Below are 20,900 nucleotides of genomic sequence, written 5' to 3' on the forward strand. Positions count from 1 at the left end.
TTTTGTTAACAGTCTACAAATCTGTCGTTGCCTTTAAATAAAATTTTTAATCCTGCGTTTATAACCTCATGTCAGCCTCCGCGGTGGCTCAGTGCTTATGGCGCTCGCCTGCTGACGCGAAAGACGCGGGTTCAATCCGGGACTGTAGGGTCGAATTTCGATGGATGCGAAATTCTAGAGGCCCGTGTACCATGCGAAAGAGCACCAGGTGGTCGAAATTTCTGGAGCCCTTCACTACAGCGTCTCTCACAGCCTGAATTGCTTTGGGACGTTAACCTCCCATCAACCATAAACCTAACCATATGTCGGCTCTCTGCTTTTGAGCCACCAATCTTAGTCAATTTTTGCTGACTTCTGCCGCAGATTCATTCACATGACCAATGTTATCTGTAAACCCCAGGGCCTCGGGAGAGTTACTGTGCCTACATCGACATCAGGTTGGACACTGCCACAATGTACATAAGATAGGATGTTCAATGGTTTCTACAGATTTACCACACACTGCACATGACATCTTCTGGGTCAGACTTGTCATCTTAGCTTCGCTGATGGCCAGTATCACGCCATCTGGCGTGAAGTCAGCGCTTGGCTGGCGTATGAAAGGAATACGAGCGACACCGCAGCCGGTTACGTTGTGGATTCCGTGGCGCTTACGCGTGCTGCTGGTGGTTTCATTACGGATGGTGTGCCACGTACAAGGGCTGGCTCGTCTTCGGTGTCGTGGGCCCGAGTGTCAATGTGAAATGAATGTTTACACAGAAGTTGCAGTATTTATGTAAACTGCAATGTGGGAAAAGTGCTAAAGATAAGTGAAACCTGTGTTGCGATAAATTGTCTCAATATGAACAAAACAAACATTGACTGCGTGTGAGGAGAGTCCGCTGAAGCGACCCATTAGCGCTATCGCGGCATATCTTTACAGGCAGAGCTTAAGCGCCTACCAATTTCTTTTCCCATCAGTGACATGCGCCCGGATCGTTCGCCCTGAACAGCATCTGCTACTAAACGGCTGAAAGCATCTAAGGGATTAATTTTATTTGGAAATATAAGTACAGAAAATCAGGGGGAATGTTTATATGGGCCCCCGAAAGTTTTCTTGTTCAGAGGCCCATCAAATAAGCCCACATAAGCCCACGTTGCATTAAATACTTGCAAATTTGCACATTTATACAGATATTAAAAAATGTGCGAAAAAATGCCGATGAAAACGAATTGTCATAATGTAGGGTGAGTTCTTATTTGTCAAGGGTTACTAGCATGAAGTATTAAAAGGGCAACCCCACACCTTCACCAAGTGAAGAGCGGGTTAATTGTTGGGTCACAGAGACCAACGCAGGCAGCATTCAGGTCACGCCTGCATAAGACAGCCAGCCGGAGCCAGCAGCGTCAGCCCGAGACTCGTGCTCTGGCCACCAGCGATGACGACGAAGTGCGGCATTAATGAGTCATCCACATCTTCATACAGAGCTAAATTACCGCCGATAATAGTACAACGATAGTATAATTTGCCGGTGTTAGTTCTGAATGACCGTATATTACACCAATTCGATAGTGTGGTGAATCATTTACCTCTAAATGACTGAGATTTTCAGTTCGCGTAGGCTCCAAGAATTTTGTTCGTTATTTAGAGTAATTAGATTGCTGTGATTTTTTTGGCACTGCTTGGCGTGTTCACAACGAATTGTTTCGGCGATTCGCGTGGTGTTTCAGGGACAGCTCTAGCGTGGTCCGCAGTCACTAGAGTCACCGAGGATACGGTAGACCCGCGTTAAAAATTCCAAAGGCTGCTAGGGTTTGCGAGGCAGTACTGCTTCTGTGTACAGTCAGAGCTATCAAAACAGAGCCGCCATGCGGATTACTTCCTTTGCTCTGTGGATTTCAGCCACCGCATATTCCTTTTTAACGCGATAGTATCAAAAACGGAATTGGGCCAAAATGTGTTGTCGATCATAAAAATGGCTCACTGTCTGGAGACAAGTGGCGTCACCAGGCCAGAAGTGAGAGCCCTTCTGGTAATTGCATCAACCACTGTTTACGGAATCGCAATACGAACGTGTAATAGATTTAGCGCCTCTGTGGCTTTTTTTTTTCGTTACGCAATAGCAAAAAAAAAACGATCCGCTGTGGAGTCACGTGGGAACAGCCAGGGTCCGGCTAAACAGATTTGCGTTCCAGCGCGCCATTCTGTTCGACCACCGGGCAGTTTCATCGCTGACGCTGTTTTCGCCGCCGCAGTCGCAGTGGAGATAAGGCCGGCTGTGGGAATAAGGCTAATAGAGGCAAGTGTATTTTACACCGACAAAAGGGCGAAAGCGCTAAACCTACTAGATCATTTTCGCTACGCCTAGTTTATCCTACGGCGTGATATGCAGCACGGGTTTCGTTCTTTGGGCAGAAGGTGCTTTTCATTTCTGATTTCCTTAACGCAGCTTCATTAAAAGCTCATGGATTCTTCGGGGCTGTCATCTACGCTTAAGTCATGCCTCCTGTTTTGTACGCCACCATAAAATTGTACGAGAAGGGGAGCTCTGTTTGAAGATTAATTGTGAATCCACAACTGTAAAAATCTGCAGACAACATTTTATCAGAAAATGTAGAAGGTAAACAACTTGAGGTTTAAAGCGGAAATACCCTCCCCGCTAGGACTCAATCCTGTTATCTCCACAGAAGTAGGGTGGCGTAAAACACGCTGAACAAACCCAGAAAATCTGGATAAGCGGTCCTACTTTGCATAACTACCACCATGTCCGGCGTGGCTCTGACACTCAAAATCTCAATGAAAGCATGGAATTTTCGATACATCTTGTTAATTTTTGTCGATTTCGGAAACAATTGTTGAGAGCGCAGAAAAATAGTCGGCCATAACATTTGCTGTGTTCAAGCATACTCGCTCTAGACTATAGTTTTCGGAATATTGCTAGTTTAAAACACCCCAGTTTTTTTACGCGGTGTTACCTACTCGCGGCCGACATCTGACCCCAGCTGCTGATGTCCAAGCAAGGTGGGCAAGAAAGAAGAAGAAATTTGAATTAAAAAATAAAGAATTCTTCATAGCGTGTAGATCTCGGGCATCCCCCTGTTAACTATTTGTTTCGACTCTAGCGCGGTTGATTTCACGTCATAAATAGGACGCAGACTCCGTGCACTAACCTCATTGCGAAAAGAGAAATCAAGAGGAAATGGGGAACAGCATTGGAACGTTGTTACGAAATCTTTTTGTGCCCTCCAAGAGCAGTGGTACTGTTCCCGAGAGATAGACGACTAGTCTTCCTCGACCTCTTCTGTTCCTGTCGACCTCTTCTTTTCCTTCTTTTGCAAGTCACTGTTCATTTCAGTGCCTGCTCTGTAGAAAAACATTAATGCCCTAGTGTACTGCTCTGAGATGGCCCAGGTGAAAGGCGGCGAAGGAGTCAATGTTGCCTAAATAGCGTAGAGAGAAGAACAATGCGCACGAGGGTGCGTTTGTGAGCATGTGGAGAAAACACAAAGAGATGCAGTAGTGTGACGCAGAAATAATGCGTAACAGCGTGCTAGAGGAACTGTTCATGCGGGATAACAAACTATCTCCAATTCTGTTGTGAGATGAAGTGTCGGAGATGGGCGCTGCGGGAGCTTAAAACGGGTAATCTGAGCGTAAAAATGCTGTCGACAAATCAAGGTTAAAGATCTCTGTATATCCTACTTTTGAGGGCCACGCCTTTTTGTGAATGGGATTCGTGACTCATACCACCACCCGACTGACTACACGCCACATATGAAGGGATTCAATACGATAGCTAGGCGGGCGAGTTGGTGATACATTTTTAAAATAACAGCGCGGAAAACAGGGACTTCAAGGGGAGAAAAACACAGGACCATCGCTTGTCCCGTGTTTTTCTCCCCTTGAAGTCCCCGTTTTCCGCGCTGTTATTTTAGGAAAGAAAGAGATAAAATATCGGCTTACTTCAGGCAAAAAAAAGTACTCATAGTTTCGGCACAACAATTCTAGCAAAGGAACGAAGAACACTATGCACGCTACTCCGGTGTACGCCCACGCAAGACAGCCGCGATTCGAACGAATATCTCGTGCTAACCGAAGTTGAGTGCGATGCAGTGACGGGGCTGAAGGAGACGCAGTTAGATACGCCGGGTAGCGCATCAGGCACCTTCTCGATGTTGGCCGCCGTTTGACCTTCGCCGTGGGGTAGGAAGGACGGCAATCGTCAAGGCACTGGCTTTGGGAACTTCTAGGTGGTTGGTAAAGGGGCGTTGCAACGGCAATGCCGATAGGCAGAGTGACATGTCGCAACAGCGCACATTCAAACACCTTCCCTGATCGCACGCTGCCTGCTTATCTGGCATCGCTGCCGCGGTCACCTGCATAGTATGGGACTTGGAAAGGAGCCCACTTACTGGTCATGCGCAGTAGTGGGGCATCTGAGTGCAATGACCCGCACACGGACGCTGAAAGGGACGCGTGCAGCGTAGCCTTGTGCGCTGAGATATAGTGGTTCTTTCGGGTCCACAATTTAAGGTTACTTTCCGCCTAATAGAATCAAGGAGCAACGAATATATTTACCTTTTGTAAGGATTCCAATATGTTATCTAGAAGAGACTGGCGTTAAAGAAATGCGATCTCTATGACTACCAGTAGTACGTGGCAGCATGAAGCGCTTTGCTGGAGCAGCGTACCGTATCCAAGGACGCCTCTTATGCGCTGCTAGTCAAAAGTATTTGAACAGCTCTCGATCAGGTTGCTTGCTTAGTTAGCAAGTTATGCACGTGCTTTTCTTGTTTTTCCTTGTCAGAGCGTCGGGCTTCCTTGTCGCGTTCACTGGTGTAAGCACGGCAGTATCCGTTGGCAGTTAGCCGAGCGCATCTGCCCTCCGGCGTGAAGCCTGCGTTATGTTCTAGATTTCAGAGACTTGAAATTAAAGGCTCATGACAAGCTGAATGGTGGCGCTGCTGCCGCCCATAGTGATCGCCCCAGGTATAAAATGTGACTGATGAAAATTACAATGATTTAAGCTCTTCCCCATCTGCCCCATAGTAGAGCGTGTTAGCGCCTCTCCTACGAATTAACCTCCGCCACCTTTGAAGGACCACCAGCGGTCGGTGCGAAGACGTGCATTCTTCTAACTCATCAGGTCAATATAACGCCATGGAATGCGCATTTTATAGATCGAAACCCGTATCTATGGCTTGGCGATTTGGTTTATGGAGTTTAACCACCCAAAGCGACTCAGGCTATGACAGACGCGTATCTATGAGACGTCCTAGAATATGTTATGCTCTTCCTTCTTCCTTCAATCTTTTTATTTCTCTTCACTACGCGTCCAGTCCGGCCACCAAAAAGTGAAGAGTGATGTTAATGCATAAATGGTGTAAGTCGTGAGTCTAATTAGCTAATATGTTGGCGCAGGAATGGATGCAAACTAAGCTAGGAGTTCTGAAGATTTTTTTCTAAGTGACTACAATACGGACCGAAATCCGCTTCTCCTTCGACTTCAATATCTCCATGGCTTCGACAACATGTTGGACTAAGATTCACGATAATGAGACAACCTATTACGTTATCTAAATGTACGTTCGACGTATTTCAAGTGGACTGAAGCCTAATGATCCATACAAAAATGTAAGACACTATTAATAATTATAGGTATTGATGTTTGGACTGCAATAAAGCAGCAATTTGGGCTAGTTGGTATTGACTCAGGACTAAATAAACTGTTACTGCGCACAACTAAGACAAGGGCTGAGCACGTAAAAAACAGGACAAGCGCTGTCTCGCTTGCGAGACTACGCTTGCGACTCACGAGACTGCGAAAATTTAACATTATTTAGGTTTCGTACGCAAATCAGAAAAATAAGTGGTAGCTTGTGTCAAAATTATTCGTTTATTGAAATCTGCCAATTTTTTCCTCTCTAAACCCATTGTTTTAGTGTAGAGGCAAGGTGTTCATACGTTTGATCGAACTTCAAAACCTACTTTCATGCTGCTGGAGACGGAAGGCAGTCTTCCGTCCCTACCCGCATACTAGAGAAAATCTCTAGCCGGCGGGAGTTCGTATATTCTGCTTGCAGCAGCGCAAGTACTTTGCATGAGGTGGCGTATTTCGGGAGGTTTTTTGGCAAGAGTTTGGAGTGCTTGTTTTTTTCTTTTCTTGCGCAGCACAGTGTCGTCTACGATCAACTCGCAGGCTGCAATCCTGTACGTGGACGTGATTGTGCCCCGGTTCAAAAACGCTGAACATCATGTGTTGCGGATAACACGTGGCACAGGTAAACCCAAACTGCTCCAATCATCATCATTAGCCTGACTACGCCCACTGCTGGGTGAAGGCCTCTCCCATGTCTCTCCAATCAACCCTGACCTTTGCCAGCTGCGGCCACCGTATCCCGGCAAACTTATTAATCTCATCCGCCCACCTAACCTTCTGCCCCGCCCTGTTACGCTTGCCTTTTGTTGGAATCCACTCTATTACCCATAAGGACCACCGGTTTATATTGCATTCGCATTACAACAATCATATTGGTTCCTTATATTTTATTTTTAAACTTTCCGTCTATTATATTTTCTACGATTCTGCACTTCTTTTTTGTTTGTCAAGTAGCCATTTTCTTATAAAAGTATGTTTTTTGAAGATCATCTTTTCAGCATATTTAATCCCCTCTTTGTAAATCCGGGAAGTTTCGGTAATTTTTCTTAACAGAGATAACAACCATTTCCTGGGGCTGCGTGCCAGCGCTTTCAATAAATTGTGGAGAATTAATTACAGTAGTTGTATTATTATTGTTCTGTTTCTATTTGCCGCTATATTCAATATAATACAGCCAGAATAAATAGAGAATCCCTAAAGTGACGTCGGAAGAGTCTCTAAGCACGACAGAAACAATATCTTGGAGAACAGAAGACACAGGAAAAAATAAAAAGTTATACGCATGAGAAATAAAAGCAAGAAAAACTGAGGGCCAAAATAAACTGAACAAATATATATCAAAGCACGGAAAAATATGGCTTGCAGGAAATAAGCCATTTGCAGAAATTGATGTTTTTCTGGTGCTTGCATTACTTTACTTTCGAAGGGAATGCAGAAATTTCCTCCATGTCATTGTCAGCACCATCGGCCTAATTCAGTCCACTCTGAAACAAAACCATCAGGAATCAATTATTTTTTTTTCACTGCGAGAACTGCGGCCAATCCATTGCCACAAATATAGTAAATTACTCCGCCCACTTGGCCTTGAGCCTTCCCCTGCTAAGCTTATCTTCTTGCAGGCGGCGTGCACATTTTAAGTCCAACTGCTGTTGGCTGAGTGCACAGCCTTCGTCTTGCATACTGGAGGAACTGTGTTGAAATTTTGATGTCAATGTCAATATTTGGCGGATAACTAAAGAGTGTCTATGATTTAAAACCAGAGCTGGAAAAATGTACAGTGATTGAACACGAAACAGGCCTTCCTTACTTAAATCGAGTTTTCAGTGCAACTGTAATTATAACGAAAATCTCGTTTAGAGATCTGCACGTGCGATGTATAGATGTAGAATACCAGCGACAGTGAACACAAAATCTCTAGTTGTTTAGATTGGGTCGTCCGAGTGGCAGACGAATACTACACGGCTTTGAAGAGGACGTTGCTCTACATTACATGTGTGAGTGCCATCAGTGAGATTATGCATAAATCTGCAGATTATAAAAGTATTTTGATTTGTATCCTTCAGGGGTTCGAAAAGGCATTTTATTCAGTTGAAAAATCAGCTGTTCATAAGAAGTTTTATAACCAGCGCACCGATTAGTAATATATTTTTGAAAAAATATATGCAGCAACAATTGTCATTCGCAACAAGATCAATTATAAAGTGCCTCTACGATTATGCTTTCTCATCACAGGACACAAGGTACGCTTAAGTGCGATGAATATTGGATTTGTATTTCAACACGCATCCCAAAAACTTCACAAACGTTATTCAACAGTTCATAAGGCTTACTGCCTCAAAAAATCCTCACGGATATACCAAACAAGATTTTACAAGCTAACTTGGATGCGTGCCTCGGAACCAAAGGTTTTCGGGGCTTCACAGCCAGGACAAAATTCAACATCATTGTAGTGTGGCTTCCGACTGATTGCCGTAGAACGGCGGCAAGCGCTCACCAGTATATCACTAACAAGCGAAATCTCAGTGCCAGTACAAGTATATTTAGTTGAAGGCTCCGACTTGCACAGCTGCGTCGTCTACAACGTCGATATCACTCAGGATCAAACTGCACTCCACCGTGAGCTGTACTGTCCCACGCACAGTGTCATCTAGGCCCGACGCATGGGAAATGGGCGCTCTTGCATAGTCACCTTGCAAGTCCCTTTGACACGATCTGTCTGTCTGTACTATTATGGCTGTATTTTACGGCCTCGGCCAAACAAACCGAGGGCGGTATATTGCTATAACTGCTTCCGTACTGGGCATATGCGCAAATCCTGTCCCTTCACTGCTGCCGGTGAAGGTACATCGTAACAGAAAGTGGCTTATCGATGCGGCCTTTGTAAATCCGACGACCACGAGATAACATCTCCAAGCTGTCCGACAAAACAAAAGGCAACGCAAAAGGCTCGTCGTCGAATGACTAAGCATTGGCCAATACAAGACAGAATAACTTCATTGCCGACATCCAATCGGTTCGCAGCTCTCCAGTGGGATGACGACGAGTGGCCGGAGCTTCCTGAGCACACCTCGCATGATCCTTCAGCTCAGCAGCCTTCTAACGGTACTGTGCGAAAAGAACGTTTCCGAAAACAGCCAACAAAGCAGCGCAGTGTGCCTGAACTACCGCAGGACGATATGACCGCTGTCGACGAACAAATCGCACGACATTTAGCAGAGGTCATCAAGCTCCGGCAACACTGTGATCTGCTCGCTCGATGTAGACGGGCAGCGGAATCATCCGCCACATCTATCAATGGCGCAGCAACATCGCCTTTCTGCCGCCCACCAGTGTCATTTCCTGCCGCCTTTTCCAAGATTGCCGCAATGCCACTGGATAACTCTGCGACTTCTTTGCTCCGGTTTATGGTGAACCAGTTGTCCAACATGGCGTCCGGGATACTACAGCGCTTGTGCTAGTAACCAGAAATGGCAAGTTCCAGTCGTGCTCTTGTGCTGCAGTGGAACTGCAGAGGCATTTCCACGAAGGTGGGAGAGCTCAAAATCCGACTACGAATTCACAAGCTCCAGGTATGGGCCATGTTGCTACAGGAAACAAACGCCTTGCCATCGATTCCAGGCTTCAGTGCCTACATGTCTCCTTCAATGATAGACCGCCGTGTACAAAATGGAGGTCCCCCGGGAAAGGCAGCGGTGTATGTGAACACGCGTTTTCCGCATGTACGCCTTGCTCTCGAAAACTGGTGCACGTCGTATCAAGAGGTAGTGCAAGTGGCTGCGAAATTTAATAAGGCAACCGTTGTGGTCGTTTCATTTTACGTTAGACCAGCCGGTGGTGCTTCCTCACGTATTAATCTTGGCTGGCTAACAAGTGTCCGTTGGCAGTATCCCGGGTGTCCGATTTTAGTCGGAGGCGACTTTAACGCCCCTCATCAGGATTGGGAGTACCCCACTTCGAGCCCTAATGGCAGGCGTGTGCGGGACGCCTTCACGGATGCCCAATTTGTGCTGCTCAACCATCCTGGGACAGCAACACGGCCAGTGCGTCAAACTCGCAGTGCTTCCTATGCTCAATACTTGACGTGGTGGTTAGGTCTGGGTACTCCCTCCTGGCACATGGAGCCAGACTGCTGGGGCAGTGATCATCACCCTATCATCATCGGTCTTCACACCTCACATTTCCGACCTTTACGCTACAAATGTTCTGTGATCAACTGGGACAGTTTTCGCTCCTGTATGGACAATCTCTCCTCAGATTCTTCGCCAATCCTTCCTTGTTAAGCGCATACAAACAGCGTTCAACAGTGCTACAACTACCACCTGGACTTATGTTGGTCGACCGGCACCAGACCTCGGCCTTCTTAACTTGTGGGTGGCACGCTGTCAAGCCGAACAGGCTGCCGCGCGCGACCCTTCTTCGTCGCAGGCACGTACGCGATTGCACTATCTTACAGCTAAGGCACGCAAATATGAACGCCACCTCTCTCGACGGCAGTGACATGCGTGGTGCGAACAACTTTCTGCAAAATCCTCGAATGCCTCTCTCTGGCGAACATGCCGTACAGTGGAACGCGGTCACCGTTTGACTGACGCAGCAGCAACCGCGCACTTCGCGGCTAACTTGTCGCCAGATGATTTTGCGAAAGAAGCAGCGCGAAAATTTTTCCCAAAATACGATCCTGTGCCTTCTTCAGCTGATAGTTTAAATATGGCAGGGATCCCAGCGCATGTATATCAAATGCAGTCTGGTGTCGCCGCAGATGGAATTGCGTGTCCGTTCTCTATGCTTGAGTTGCTGGCTGCAATAGATGCGAAACGGAAAACAGCCCCCGGCCCGGACAATATACAGTACGAGGTGTGCAAGAACCTGAGTAGCGCTGCACTCCCTCAACTACTAGAAAACATAAACAAAGTATGGCTGGATGGCGTCGCGCCCGAGAGCTGGAAATCCACTTTCGCGATTCCTATCCTGAAACCAGGAAAGTTTCCGACGGACCTTGCAAACTTACGACCTATCTCCTTAACTCCTACGCTGTGCAAGCTGGCGGAGAAAATGCTAGCCACACCATTGTCATGGTGGCTAGAGCAGCACGGTTTTTATGACCCCGCACAAATCGGCTTTCGTCCATATATTGGTACAGAGGACGGGTTGGCTGTCTTGGCATCTGCAGTTCTGTCATCTACCCGCAGCCGCATGTGCGTACTGTTTTAGCAATGGACGTTGAAAAGGCATATGACAACATCAGTCATGCAGCCATTCTGAACTCCATTGACATGCTTCATCTCCCTCTGTGAGTGCTTAGTTCGGTCGAATCATTTTGGAAGGCAGAAAATTTGCAGTATGCCTCAGCGGCGAAGCGGTCGGATCATTCGTTCCTCTCTGCGGCATGCCCGAAGGATCAGTATTGTCGCCGACGTTATTTAATATTGCATTCATCCTGCTGGCTTGGCGCTTACATGACATCCGTGACATAAAATCTCTTCAATACGCTGACGACATCACGGTGTTGATTACTCACCAAGATCTCCGTACTCAGGAGGCTGCCCTTCAATCTGCCTTGGATGTTACCTGTAATTACGCATCATCCATCGGACTTCAGCTATCCGCGCATAAAAGAACATACATGTCAGTCGCCAACCGCTGGGGACGCCGTAAACTTGCTGCAAGTTCAATCCGTCTTTGTCTATCAGGCACCCTACTACAGGAAAGTCCGAGTGTAAAAATTCTTGGCTTAATGATTCACCGATCAGGATCAGCGACTGCATGGCTTTCTCAGGCAAAAAAGCAAGCTATTCAGACTCTGGGTTTGATTAGAAGAATTGCTCCTGAAACGGGTGGCGCAGGCTCGTTCGTTGCACGGCAATTGGTGAGGGCAGTTCTGCAGCCACGTATTGTTTATCAAGCCCAGCTTCAACATCTTACAAGGGCCCAATGGGATCGCCTTGAAGCCGTGAACTGAGAGGCTATGAGGACTCCTACGGGCCTTCCGCGCATCACAATGGTCATAGCTTTACAAGAGAATGCGCAGCTCAATGGCACTGATGAGCTGGTGCAGCAGCGGCGTGATGCGCTCAGCCTTAAGGCCAGTATATCGCACTCCACGCATGCATTGAGGACTTATGCAACGTCACACTCAATTCTTCAGCCGACAACTCGAGTTCTTCCTCATGGAAGTTTGTGCAGCTCAGCGACAACAAGCCAACAGATAATCGCTGACCAACATCTGCTGATTCGGCATCGCCAGAATTCGCCATATATTTGAGGAACAAGATGCTTGCCTGAATGATCCATTGTTGTCTACGTAGGCGCAAGCACACAAGCCTGCGAAGCAGCAACAGCAATCTACTGCCCGTGCAGACCAGCCCTGAATCAAACATCTAGGTTTCAGCTTACAAAACCCCCTTTGTCCTTTTGCGTTGAGCTCTTTACAGTTCAAGAAGCACTCTGCTCCGTGGCCGCCATAACTATGCTCCATGCGGAACGCGTTGTCATCCGCACTGACGCCCTTCAAATTGTCCGGTTGCTACGACGGTTTAGCCGCTGTCCAACGATATGTCAGGACATCTACTGGCTCGCGGCCCGCATCCCGCAGCCAGTACGTATTGAATGGGTCCCACGGAATCTGCTGACCTATCAAAGCCAGGCAGATTTCGCGACTCTTTGCGAATACAAACTCATCACCGCCTCGGCTCCTTGATTTGGACAATTTTACCCTCCTTTCATCAAGAGAGAAACTCCTCCGGCGCCGCACACGTGCTCTCATCCCTCCGTGTGCGGTAACCCTCCTCCGCGGTCTTACCCGTGCAGAGGAGGTTGCGCTTAGGAGGATCCGGGTCGGGGTTGCCCTCACACCTGTCGTCACTCGGAAGTGGCCTCAGTACCGAGATGTTTCCTGGGCGAGGGTGTCCGATATGCAAGCACGAGGACATTGAAACCGACATTCATCACATGCAGGGGAACTGGGCAGCTCTTAAGCCTACAAGAATCCATCACCTGAAGGTAGCTGGTCTTTCACCAAGCAACCCTGCTTCATACATTGCCTGGACGCAGGGACCGTACCATCGTTCTCTACTGGACTTAATCAAATCACCTAGCCTTTTTCCATTCATTTAATCACTAATACTTCTTTCATCACACCTTCACCCATCATTGATGCATTGGGACAATAAATTTCGCTTAAAAAAGCCGCATTGCCCCTTAGTTGAGCCAGTACAGCTCGGTTGCTGAAACCAAGCGGCGAGCTGGAGCGCTTATTTTCTTTGGAGCTTCCAGTCGGTACAACATCTGCCTTAAAGAGTAGTGTCGAAAGCAGCGCTGCAAATTTTCATGAGTTTAGATCATTGTTTCACAGCGGTCAGAGAAAGCGAGGAGGATGCATGACATGTTTAATCTACGCTGTGACGATTATGTAAACGGTCTTCTTACCTACTCTGAAACTGGTTATTTATTCACAGCTGTGTAGAAATATTTGCAGTTTTGTTTCTTAGAGCGAAAAGAACGTGTATGTCACCTTGGCTTCGAAAGAGATCCTATAAATCGTCGTGTGGCAAGGGCTGAGAGTCGAGGACTGGTCGGAAAAACATAAAATCAGCTGTCCAGTAGAAACTTCATAGCCACTGCGCAGATTAGGAATGTATTGTTTGAAAATATAAATGCAACAAGAATGGTCCTTCGCAACAGGAGCGATTTTTTAAAGCGATGTTTATTGCCTCAACGCATAAAGGCTATGAAATGAGGGATGAGGAGAATGCTTAAATAAATGAAAAAAAGGTTGGCTGATTTAAAAGAATCTCGTAGTGAACGATGATGTGGACCCTGTGTCCAAGCGATACAGGAATCCGGATTGTTCGGCGAGAGACCCACTTCCGCCAAGTGCCGAATTTTCGTCGGCTTCAGGGCCAAGCTTACCCACAGCAGGTGGTGAATATCCGCCTCACTATCTCTAATCTTGCAGATTGGACAGCCGGGTCGGGGATATAAATCTTGGAATTGCGGCCACTCGCGTGTCTCGGCTGTAGTTAGGGCAACTCAGACCCTATCCTGCGAAGCGCAACCTCCTCTGCACGGGTAAGACCACGGAGGAGGGTTACTGCACACGGAGGGATTAGAGAACGTGTGCGGCGCCGGTGGTGTTCCATTCCTGTTAAAAGTAGGGTGGCGTCATTCGGAGTGAGGACTTGAGGCAAAGACGAGGTTGGGGTCGAAACGCGGCTCGCAGAATCTGCGCGACTTTGTGCGCTCAGAAGGTCACGCGGGACCCACTCAATACGGATTTGCTGTCGGATGCGTGCCGCTAGACGACTGATGTCTTGGCAGAATTCTGAGGTGCGACTGACGCGTCGTAGTAGGCGTGTGACGGGAAGGGCGTTGGTGCGAATGATAATGCGGGTCGTAGGTAGCATGAGAACGGCTGCCACAGAGCAAAGTCCCTCTTTCAACCGCAAGCATCCCCGCACAGAAGGAGGAAAGAAGTTCTGAGAGGCGAAACCTTGATGTTTTGTTCAAGGCAGGCATGCAAGGACAGTCAACTTCTGTTGTTTCGCAGGCCTGGATGCTTCGTCAGCGTATATAACGATGGAGCGATGAGGCAGATTGGCGTCTTGCTCTGTAATTCTGTCGCGAAACGACCATGTCGCGCGGGTAGACGATGGCCGACGTAGATCAGTTGGTTGGTTTTCGCTTAGCTGCACAAAACACCAGGGAGGAAGAACTGGCGGGGGCGGCTATAGAATGGAGTGCAATGAAGCATATGCCCTGAGTGCACACACTGTGTGTGTAAGGTTTGACTTAGCCGGCGGCGAGCATCGCGTCGTTGCTACACCAGCTCATCTAGTGTATTCAGCTGCTCATGTTGTTCGAGCTTCATAATCAGGGTGATGCGAGGAAGGCAAGTGATGACTCTCGTTGCCTCTCGATTAACAGCTTCAAGACAATTCCATTGAGCCCTCGTCAAATGCTGGAATTGGGCTTGGTAAACGAGGCGTTGTTGCACAACCGCCCGCACGAACTGTCGTGCAACATGAGAGCGGGCTCCGTCTGTTTTAAGAGCAATGAGTCTAATCAGACCAAACGCCTGAATTGCTTGCTTTTTAGCCCGAGAAAGCCAAGCAGTTCCTGTTCTTGACTCGTGTTTTGTCAAACCCAGGATTCTTATCGTCGAACTTCCTTGAATTGGAGTTCCGGATAGATGAAGACGAATTGGTGTTGCAGCGAGTTTACGGCGCCTCCAGCGGTTGGAGACTGACACGAACGTGATTTTGCTCACTGAAAGCTGAAGACCAATTCAAGAAGCATAATTCGACGTAATATCTATGGCTAATTGTAGGGCTGCTGCTTGAGTCATCAGGTTGTTGTGAGTGCTCCACACCGTTATGTCATCAGCGTAAAATAAGAACTTAATCTCAGAGAGATCATGTAAGCGCCAAACATTGGGTATAATGCAATATTAAATAATGTTGCCGATATAACGACGCCTGAGGAACACCGCGAAGAGGCACAAATGATCTGACGACCTCACAACTGAGGCGTATGGCAATGGTGAAGTGTCGGCCTTCAAGGAAAGATTTAGCAAAATTACGCACTCTAACGAGGAGATGCAGCATGTCAAACGATTCCAGGATGGCAGCAGGACTGATATTATCGTACGCCTTTTCAACTTCCATGACCAGTACAGTATATACTTACATTGTGGCTGCGAGTTGATGCCAGAACTGCTGACGTCAAGACAGCCAGTCGATCTTCTGTACCTATGGACGTACGAAAACCAATTTGGGTGGGATGGTAGAAACCATGATGCTCAAACCACCACGACAGTCGTGTGGCAACCATTTTTTCGGTAAGCTTGCACAATGTTGACGTGAGCAATATAGGCCGGAAATTTCCGAGATGTGTCAGCGGCTTCCACGGCATTGGGATGGGGATCACAATAGCCGATTTACAGTTTCCTGGTACGACGCCTTCTATCCATACCTTGTAATGGTGGCGAGGTGTTGAGGGAGTACAGCGGAACTACATTCTTGTATACGTCGTACGGAATGGAGTCCGGACCGGGCGCAGTCTTCCGACGGGCCTCATGTATTCCTGCAAGCAACTCTGGCATGGAAAATTGGCTTGCAATTCTCTCGGCGTCGGCTGTAGATGGGAGCTTATCGACATACGCTGGAATGGCAGCCAAGGGTACTTCTATGACCCTTGGAGGCAACACATCGTACTTGGGGAAACACTTCCGCGCTGCCTCTCTGGCGAAATCATCCGGAGCTAAGTTAGCTGCGAAGCATGCTGTGACCGCTGCGTGAGGACGACGGGAACCATGTTCCATTGCACGAAACGTTCAACAGAGAGAAGCATTCTATGACTGCCGAGAACTGCTCACCCCACGCATGCCACTACCGTCGCGAGAGATCGCGTTCATATCTGCGAGCCTTGGCAGTGAGGTAATTCAGCCTTGTCCGTGTTTGCGGAGAATTCGGGTTTCGGGAAGCTGCCATCTCCGCTTGTCGGCGTGCAGCCCACATGCTAAGAAGACCCAGATCCGGTGCCAGGCGATAGACTTCAGTCCAGGCGACAGCAGTAGCCTTATTCAGCGCAGTTTTTATGCAGTCCACAAGTAGTGTAGATCAGTGCAGAAATAGAGATCTTCGACGGTGGTGCGAAAGGTGTCCCAATTGACCATAGAACACCTACGGCGAAATCGGCGGGCCCTTGATGGATGGAGACCGATGATGATAGGATGGTGGTCACTCCCCCAAGAGTCAGGCTCAAGGTGCCACGAAGGAGTGCCGGGGCCAGACCACCCCGTCAGATCAGGAGCATATATAGTAATGTGACTCTGACGTATAGCCCGCGTTGCTGAACCGGGGTGATTTAGAAGAATAAACATAGCATCCGCGAAGTCATCCCGCACACGCCTGCCGCGGGGGCTCGAAGTAGAGTACCCCCGGTCTGGCTGTGGGGCGCTGAAGTCACCTCCGATTGAAATCGGACACCCGGAGTATTTTCTACGCACAGTAAATAACCAGCCCAGGTTAATACGGGAGGGCGCGCCGCCCGCTGGTCTAACGTAGTAAGATACCACCACAACCATTGCCTTGGGTAATTTTACAGCAACTGCAACTACCTCCTCATAGAAGGTGCACAAGGTTTTCAGAAAGAAGCATACATGACGAAAACGCGTGTCAACGTACACCACCAACTTTCCTGAAGGGGACCCACTGTGCACACGATGGTCGTTCATTGAAGGCGACGCGTAACCACTGAAGTCCGGAATTGCTATCAAGGCATTGGTTTCCTGCAGTAGCATGGCCCACACCTGGAGCTTGTGCAAACGAAGACGGGTTTTGAGCTCTCTCACTTTAGTGGAGGTGCCTCTACACTTCCACTGGAGCACACCAGAAAAGCCGGAACGCGCAATTCTCGGTTAGTAGTCCAAGCGTTGCAAGAGAACAGATGTCAGGTTGGATAGCTGGGTAACCATGAAGCGGAGCAGAGATGCTGTAGATTTATCTGGCAATGTAGCAGGTACTCTGGGAGGAGCGTTGTACGAAGCTGGTGGGTGGGACATGCTCGGTGCTGATTCATAAGTTCTAGTGGCGGTGCCAGATTCCGCTGCATGTCTACGAGGCGCGAAGCGCTCACGGTGTTCTCGGGTTGTCGGAGCCATGAGACCTCTGCCAAAATGCATGCGATTTGGCCATCAACTGCTACCATTTCATCGTTGGGTAGTTCCGGGAAGCTACGCTGTTTTGTAGCCTGCTGATGCCGGTGATCTTTACGCACTTTATCGCTATAAGCCTGCTGCGTAGCAGTTTCATGCGTGTGCAGCACGGGACGTTCGGGCCATTTGTCATAATCCGACTGGAGAGCGGCAAACCGGTTGGAGCTCAGCACAAGAGGCGTATTCACATTCTCAGTCATTTCCTTAGAGTACCCACGGCGAATCTTTTCTGTTTCCTTCAGCTTTGTGGGGCAAGTGGGCGATATGATGCCGTGGTCATCAGTTTTGCAGAGGCCCCATCTGTACGCCGCTGCGCTCCGGCGCAAATTCCACTTTAGTTGTGAAAGGGCAGGATCTACGCATATGGCCAGGTCTGAAGCAACTGTAGCAGTAGACAGCGGTTTGTTTGTATGACCGAGGCAGTAAAATGCACCCATAGTAGCATAAGCAGGCTGGCGGTGTCGGTCAGCTTTGCAGAGTGACGATGCAAGAGCGCCCTTTTCCCATATTACGTGCTTGGATCACTCGGTGGGTGGGACAATAAAGCTCACGCTGAAGGGCAGCCTGGTCCTTATTAACATCGACGTTGTAGACAACACAACGTTGCAAGTCGGATCCATCAACCAGGTACACCTCTACCGGCACCGAGACCTCGCTGGTAACTGTAATGCACTGTATCGTTTGCACACGTTCCACGGCAGCCAAGTTTGGGAGCCACACAGCAGTAGCATTGGACTTCTTTCTGGCCGTGAAGCCACGAAATCCTTTCGTTCAGAGACACGCATATAGATTTGACGGCAGAACCCTGGTCGGTATATCTGTAAGGCTTTTCGTTGCCAGAAATTTACAGTCGCTTTATAAATCACCAAATCGTGGGTAGACACAACTGGGCGGTCTGTTGCTAAGCAGGAGCGTTTGGCTTGTGAGCCACCGCTGGCTGAAGAGGAACCCGTTGCAACGTCTCCTGAAGGGCGCTTTTGAGAAGAGCGGAGGGCCGGCGGTCCGATTGGCGGGGCTGATGAGATGTTCATTGGAGTGCTTGGCGTCTCATGTAGTACTGGTAGAGGTCGATACGAAGTATAGGCTGAGCAGCCGTATCTGTGTTCCGTCGAGAGAGCAAATCACTCACGAGCTGTTGTACATCTGGAGAAGGCAGGGCAGCCGCCGTATCCGATGAAACGAAGGAACGAGTTTGGAGGCGTGGCCCATGCTCAGGGTGGTTGCACTGCCGGGAATGCCGCTGAGGAGGTACCCCCGCCAGCACGTCATCGGAGGTGCTAGGCCTAGCCTCGGTGCGCAGTTCAGGTCCAAGAGTAACTGCGTGACATTTGCTTTATGCGATGCAACCAGGCGGTGACTGGGCGTCCGAAGCCTCCTCGAGATGGCGTGAATCCAGTTCGTTTGCTATAGGGAACGTATTTACGCTGCAGGCGAGATTTTCACTAGAACGAAGAGAAGGCACCTTCTTCTTCACCCCAGGTATATGGCACATACCCACGTGGGGGGATTGGCCAAGGAGTAGGTGAATAAACAAAGAAGTTTCCATGGAAGATGATGTCAAAATTGTAGCACCAATCAGGAATTTTGAAAAATCAATGAATAATAACAAGAGAACAATATTGACAGTTAAATAGCAGACAGCATTTTGGTGAAAAAAAGAAAAGCTAGTAGAACTTTAAAAGAATTAGCACTTCAACTTACCAGTTGCAATTATGTAATCGTGGAGAAATCACACAAATAGAACCCAATGCAAATCCCTTGGCGTTCGCACCAAACGATAATAATACTGGCAAAGATAAAGGGCGCCCTAACCTGGAGAGAGGGACCTCCAGGTAAATCTTTCTCTGAAGTGTGAACTTTGGGCAGTAGAGGAGAAAATGGTCTAAAGATTCAACTTTCCCACAAGCGTCACATAGGTTCGTCGGTGTCAGCCCACACCTGCGTAGATATATATTCAAACTTGGAATCCTGCACCGCAACCGCGTCATCGTTACCTCACACAGCCTGGATTTACACGAACGGACGTTCCAATTATATGCTAAGTGCTGATAGTCAGTGGTATTTAGTAAGGGATCTCGTAACCTGGCTGATGTATGTAGGAACCGCTGAAACCTGGAAATCGCCAGCAGGCTGAAATTCGGGACGGGATGTGTCACTGACCCGTCAAGAGCCGACCTTGCTAAGTAATGAGCCACCTCATTTGAATGAATACCTGCATAGCCAGGGATCCAGACAAAACGGACCACATTCAAAGTGCATGGGACAAAAAATCGCAGGATACGGCTCAAAAACCTGCCTGTGAAGTGTCAAGAGAGACTAACACTGACAAACAATCAGCGAGAATAATAACGTGAGACACATGGCATGTAATTTTGTGAAGGGCCATTCCAAGAGCCAAAAATTCAGCAAATAATATAGGAATATAATCTGGGATGCGGAAAGAATAGCTCTATGCCAAATCCTGCGAAAAGATGCCAACTGCAGCTTTTTGGCAGTTGACGGAGGCATCGGTAGCAAGCACCGTATGATGGGGGTATTTCTCTATGTGATCCGAGAGAATACCGTTTAAAATGTTTGCTGGCATGTGTTTCGCATGAGATGGGAAGATGTGGTCGAAATGGAATTCCACTGCTGCCGGCGTGTCATCAACCCACTGCAAAGAACTGAGATCAACACCAATCGGTGTTGAAAGGTTCTGCGTTAACATAAATTGTGGCATTTGATACCGTGGACAATGATGAGAAAAGAATAAGGCCCGGCTGAGACACAAAAATAGGAGTACTGACATCAGTCACTGGATCCATCGACCTGAGGAAAGTTCGCACCGTGAGTATTTGAAAACGGGAAGTTAGATCAGGGATACGGGCTTCCAGATAAAGCAGGGCGTTTGAAACTGATTTTGGGAGACCAAGGCAGAGGCGGAGAGCGCGCCTTTCCAGTCAGATTAAGGGTTGAATCTTGTAGCTTGCGCTACCAGAGAACAGAATGCAACCAAATTCAAGTATAGGTCTTACGTAGGCTTTGTATATAACAATAACGTGTCGCGGCGCATCCCAAACTTTTTATTGGCGATTCTTGTTAGCCGGCCTAGAGCGCGTTCTCCTTTAAACGCATTGTTCTTTATATGAAGGCTCCAATCTAATGCTGGGTGATAAGTAACACCCAGACATTTTACGGATTCCACTTGTGGAATCTGGAGAGAGCGATGGATTAATGAAATGTGCAAAGGCCTGTCTGGAGGAAATACCAAAACTCCGCATTTGTCTACATTCAGGGATAAATTAATAGCCGTCAACCATACTCCAAGAGCATCCAAATATCCCTGCAGAATGTGGTAAAGGGAGTGGATGTCCCTGGCCGATGCGAAAAAAGCTATGTCATCTGCATACACAAAAACTGTTATATAAGGACGAATGGGGATGCCACTGACCAAAATGTTAAAAAGCAGAGGGGATAGCACCGATCCTTGCGGCACACCTCTTGATTGATATGTATTTGAACATAGGGTTCCCTCGGCGCAGTAAAAGAATCTGTCCTTCAGACATTCA

The 20,900-nt window shown here is 48.0% G+C and overlaps 1 protein-coding gene across 1 annotated transcript in view; it reads left to right on the top strand.

The window, feature by feature from the left end:
• LOC144098081 (sodium-coupled monocarboxylate transporter 1-like) overlaps positions 1-20,900 on the top strand; it is a 149,527-nt gene that overhangs the window by 61,667 nt on the left and 66,960 nt on the right. Inside the window, exon 9 of the mRNA XM_077630635.1 lies at positions 6,152-6,261. Coding sequence (XP_077486761.1) covers positions 6,152-6,261 — 110 coding nt within the window. The remainder of the gene's footprint in view (positions 1-6,151; positions 6,262-20,900) is intronic.

The sequence above is a fragment of the Amblyomma americanum genome, chromosome 7 (genome assembly GCF_052857255.1).
Source record: "Amblyomma americanum isolate KBUSLIRL-KWMA chromosome 7, ASM5285725v1, whole genome shotgun sequence".
NCBI lineage: Eukaryota > Metazoa > Arthropoda > Arachnida > Ixodida > Ixodidae > Amblyomma > Amblyomma americanum.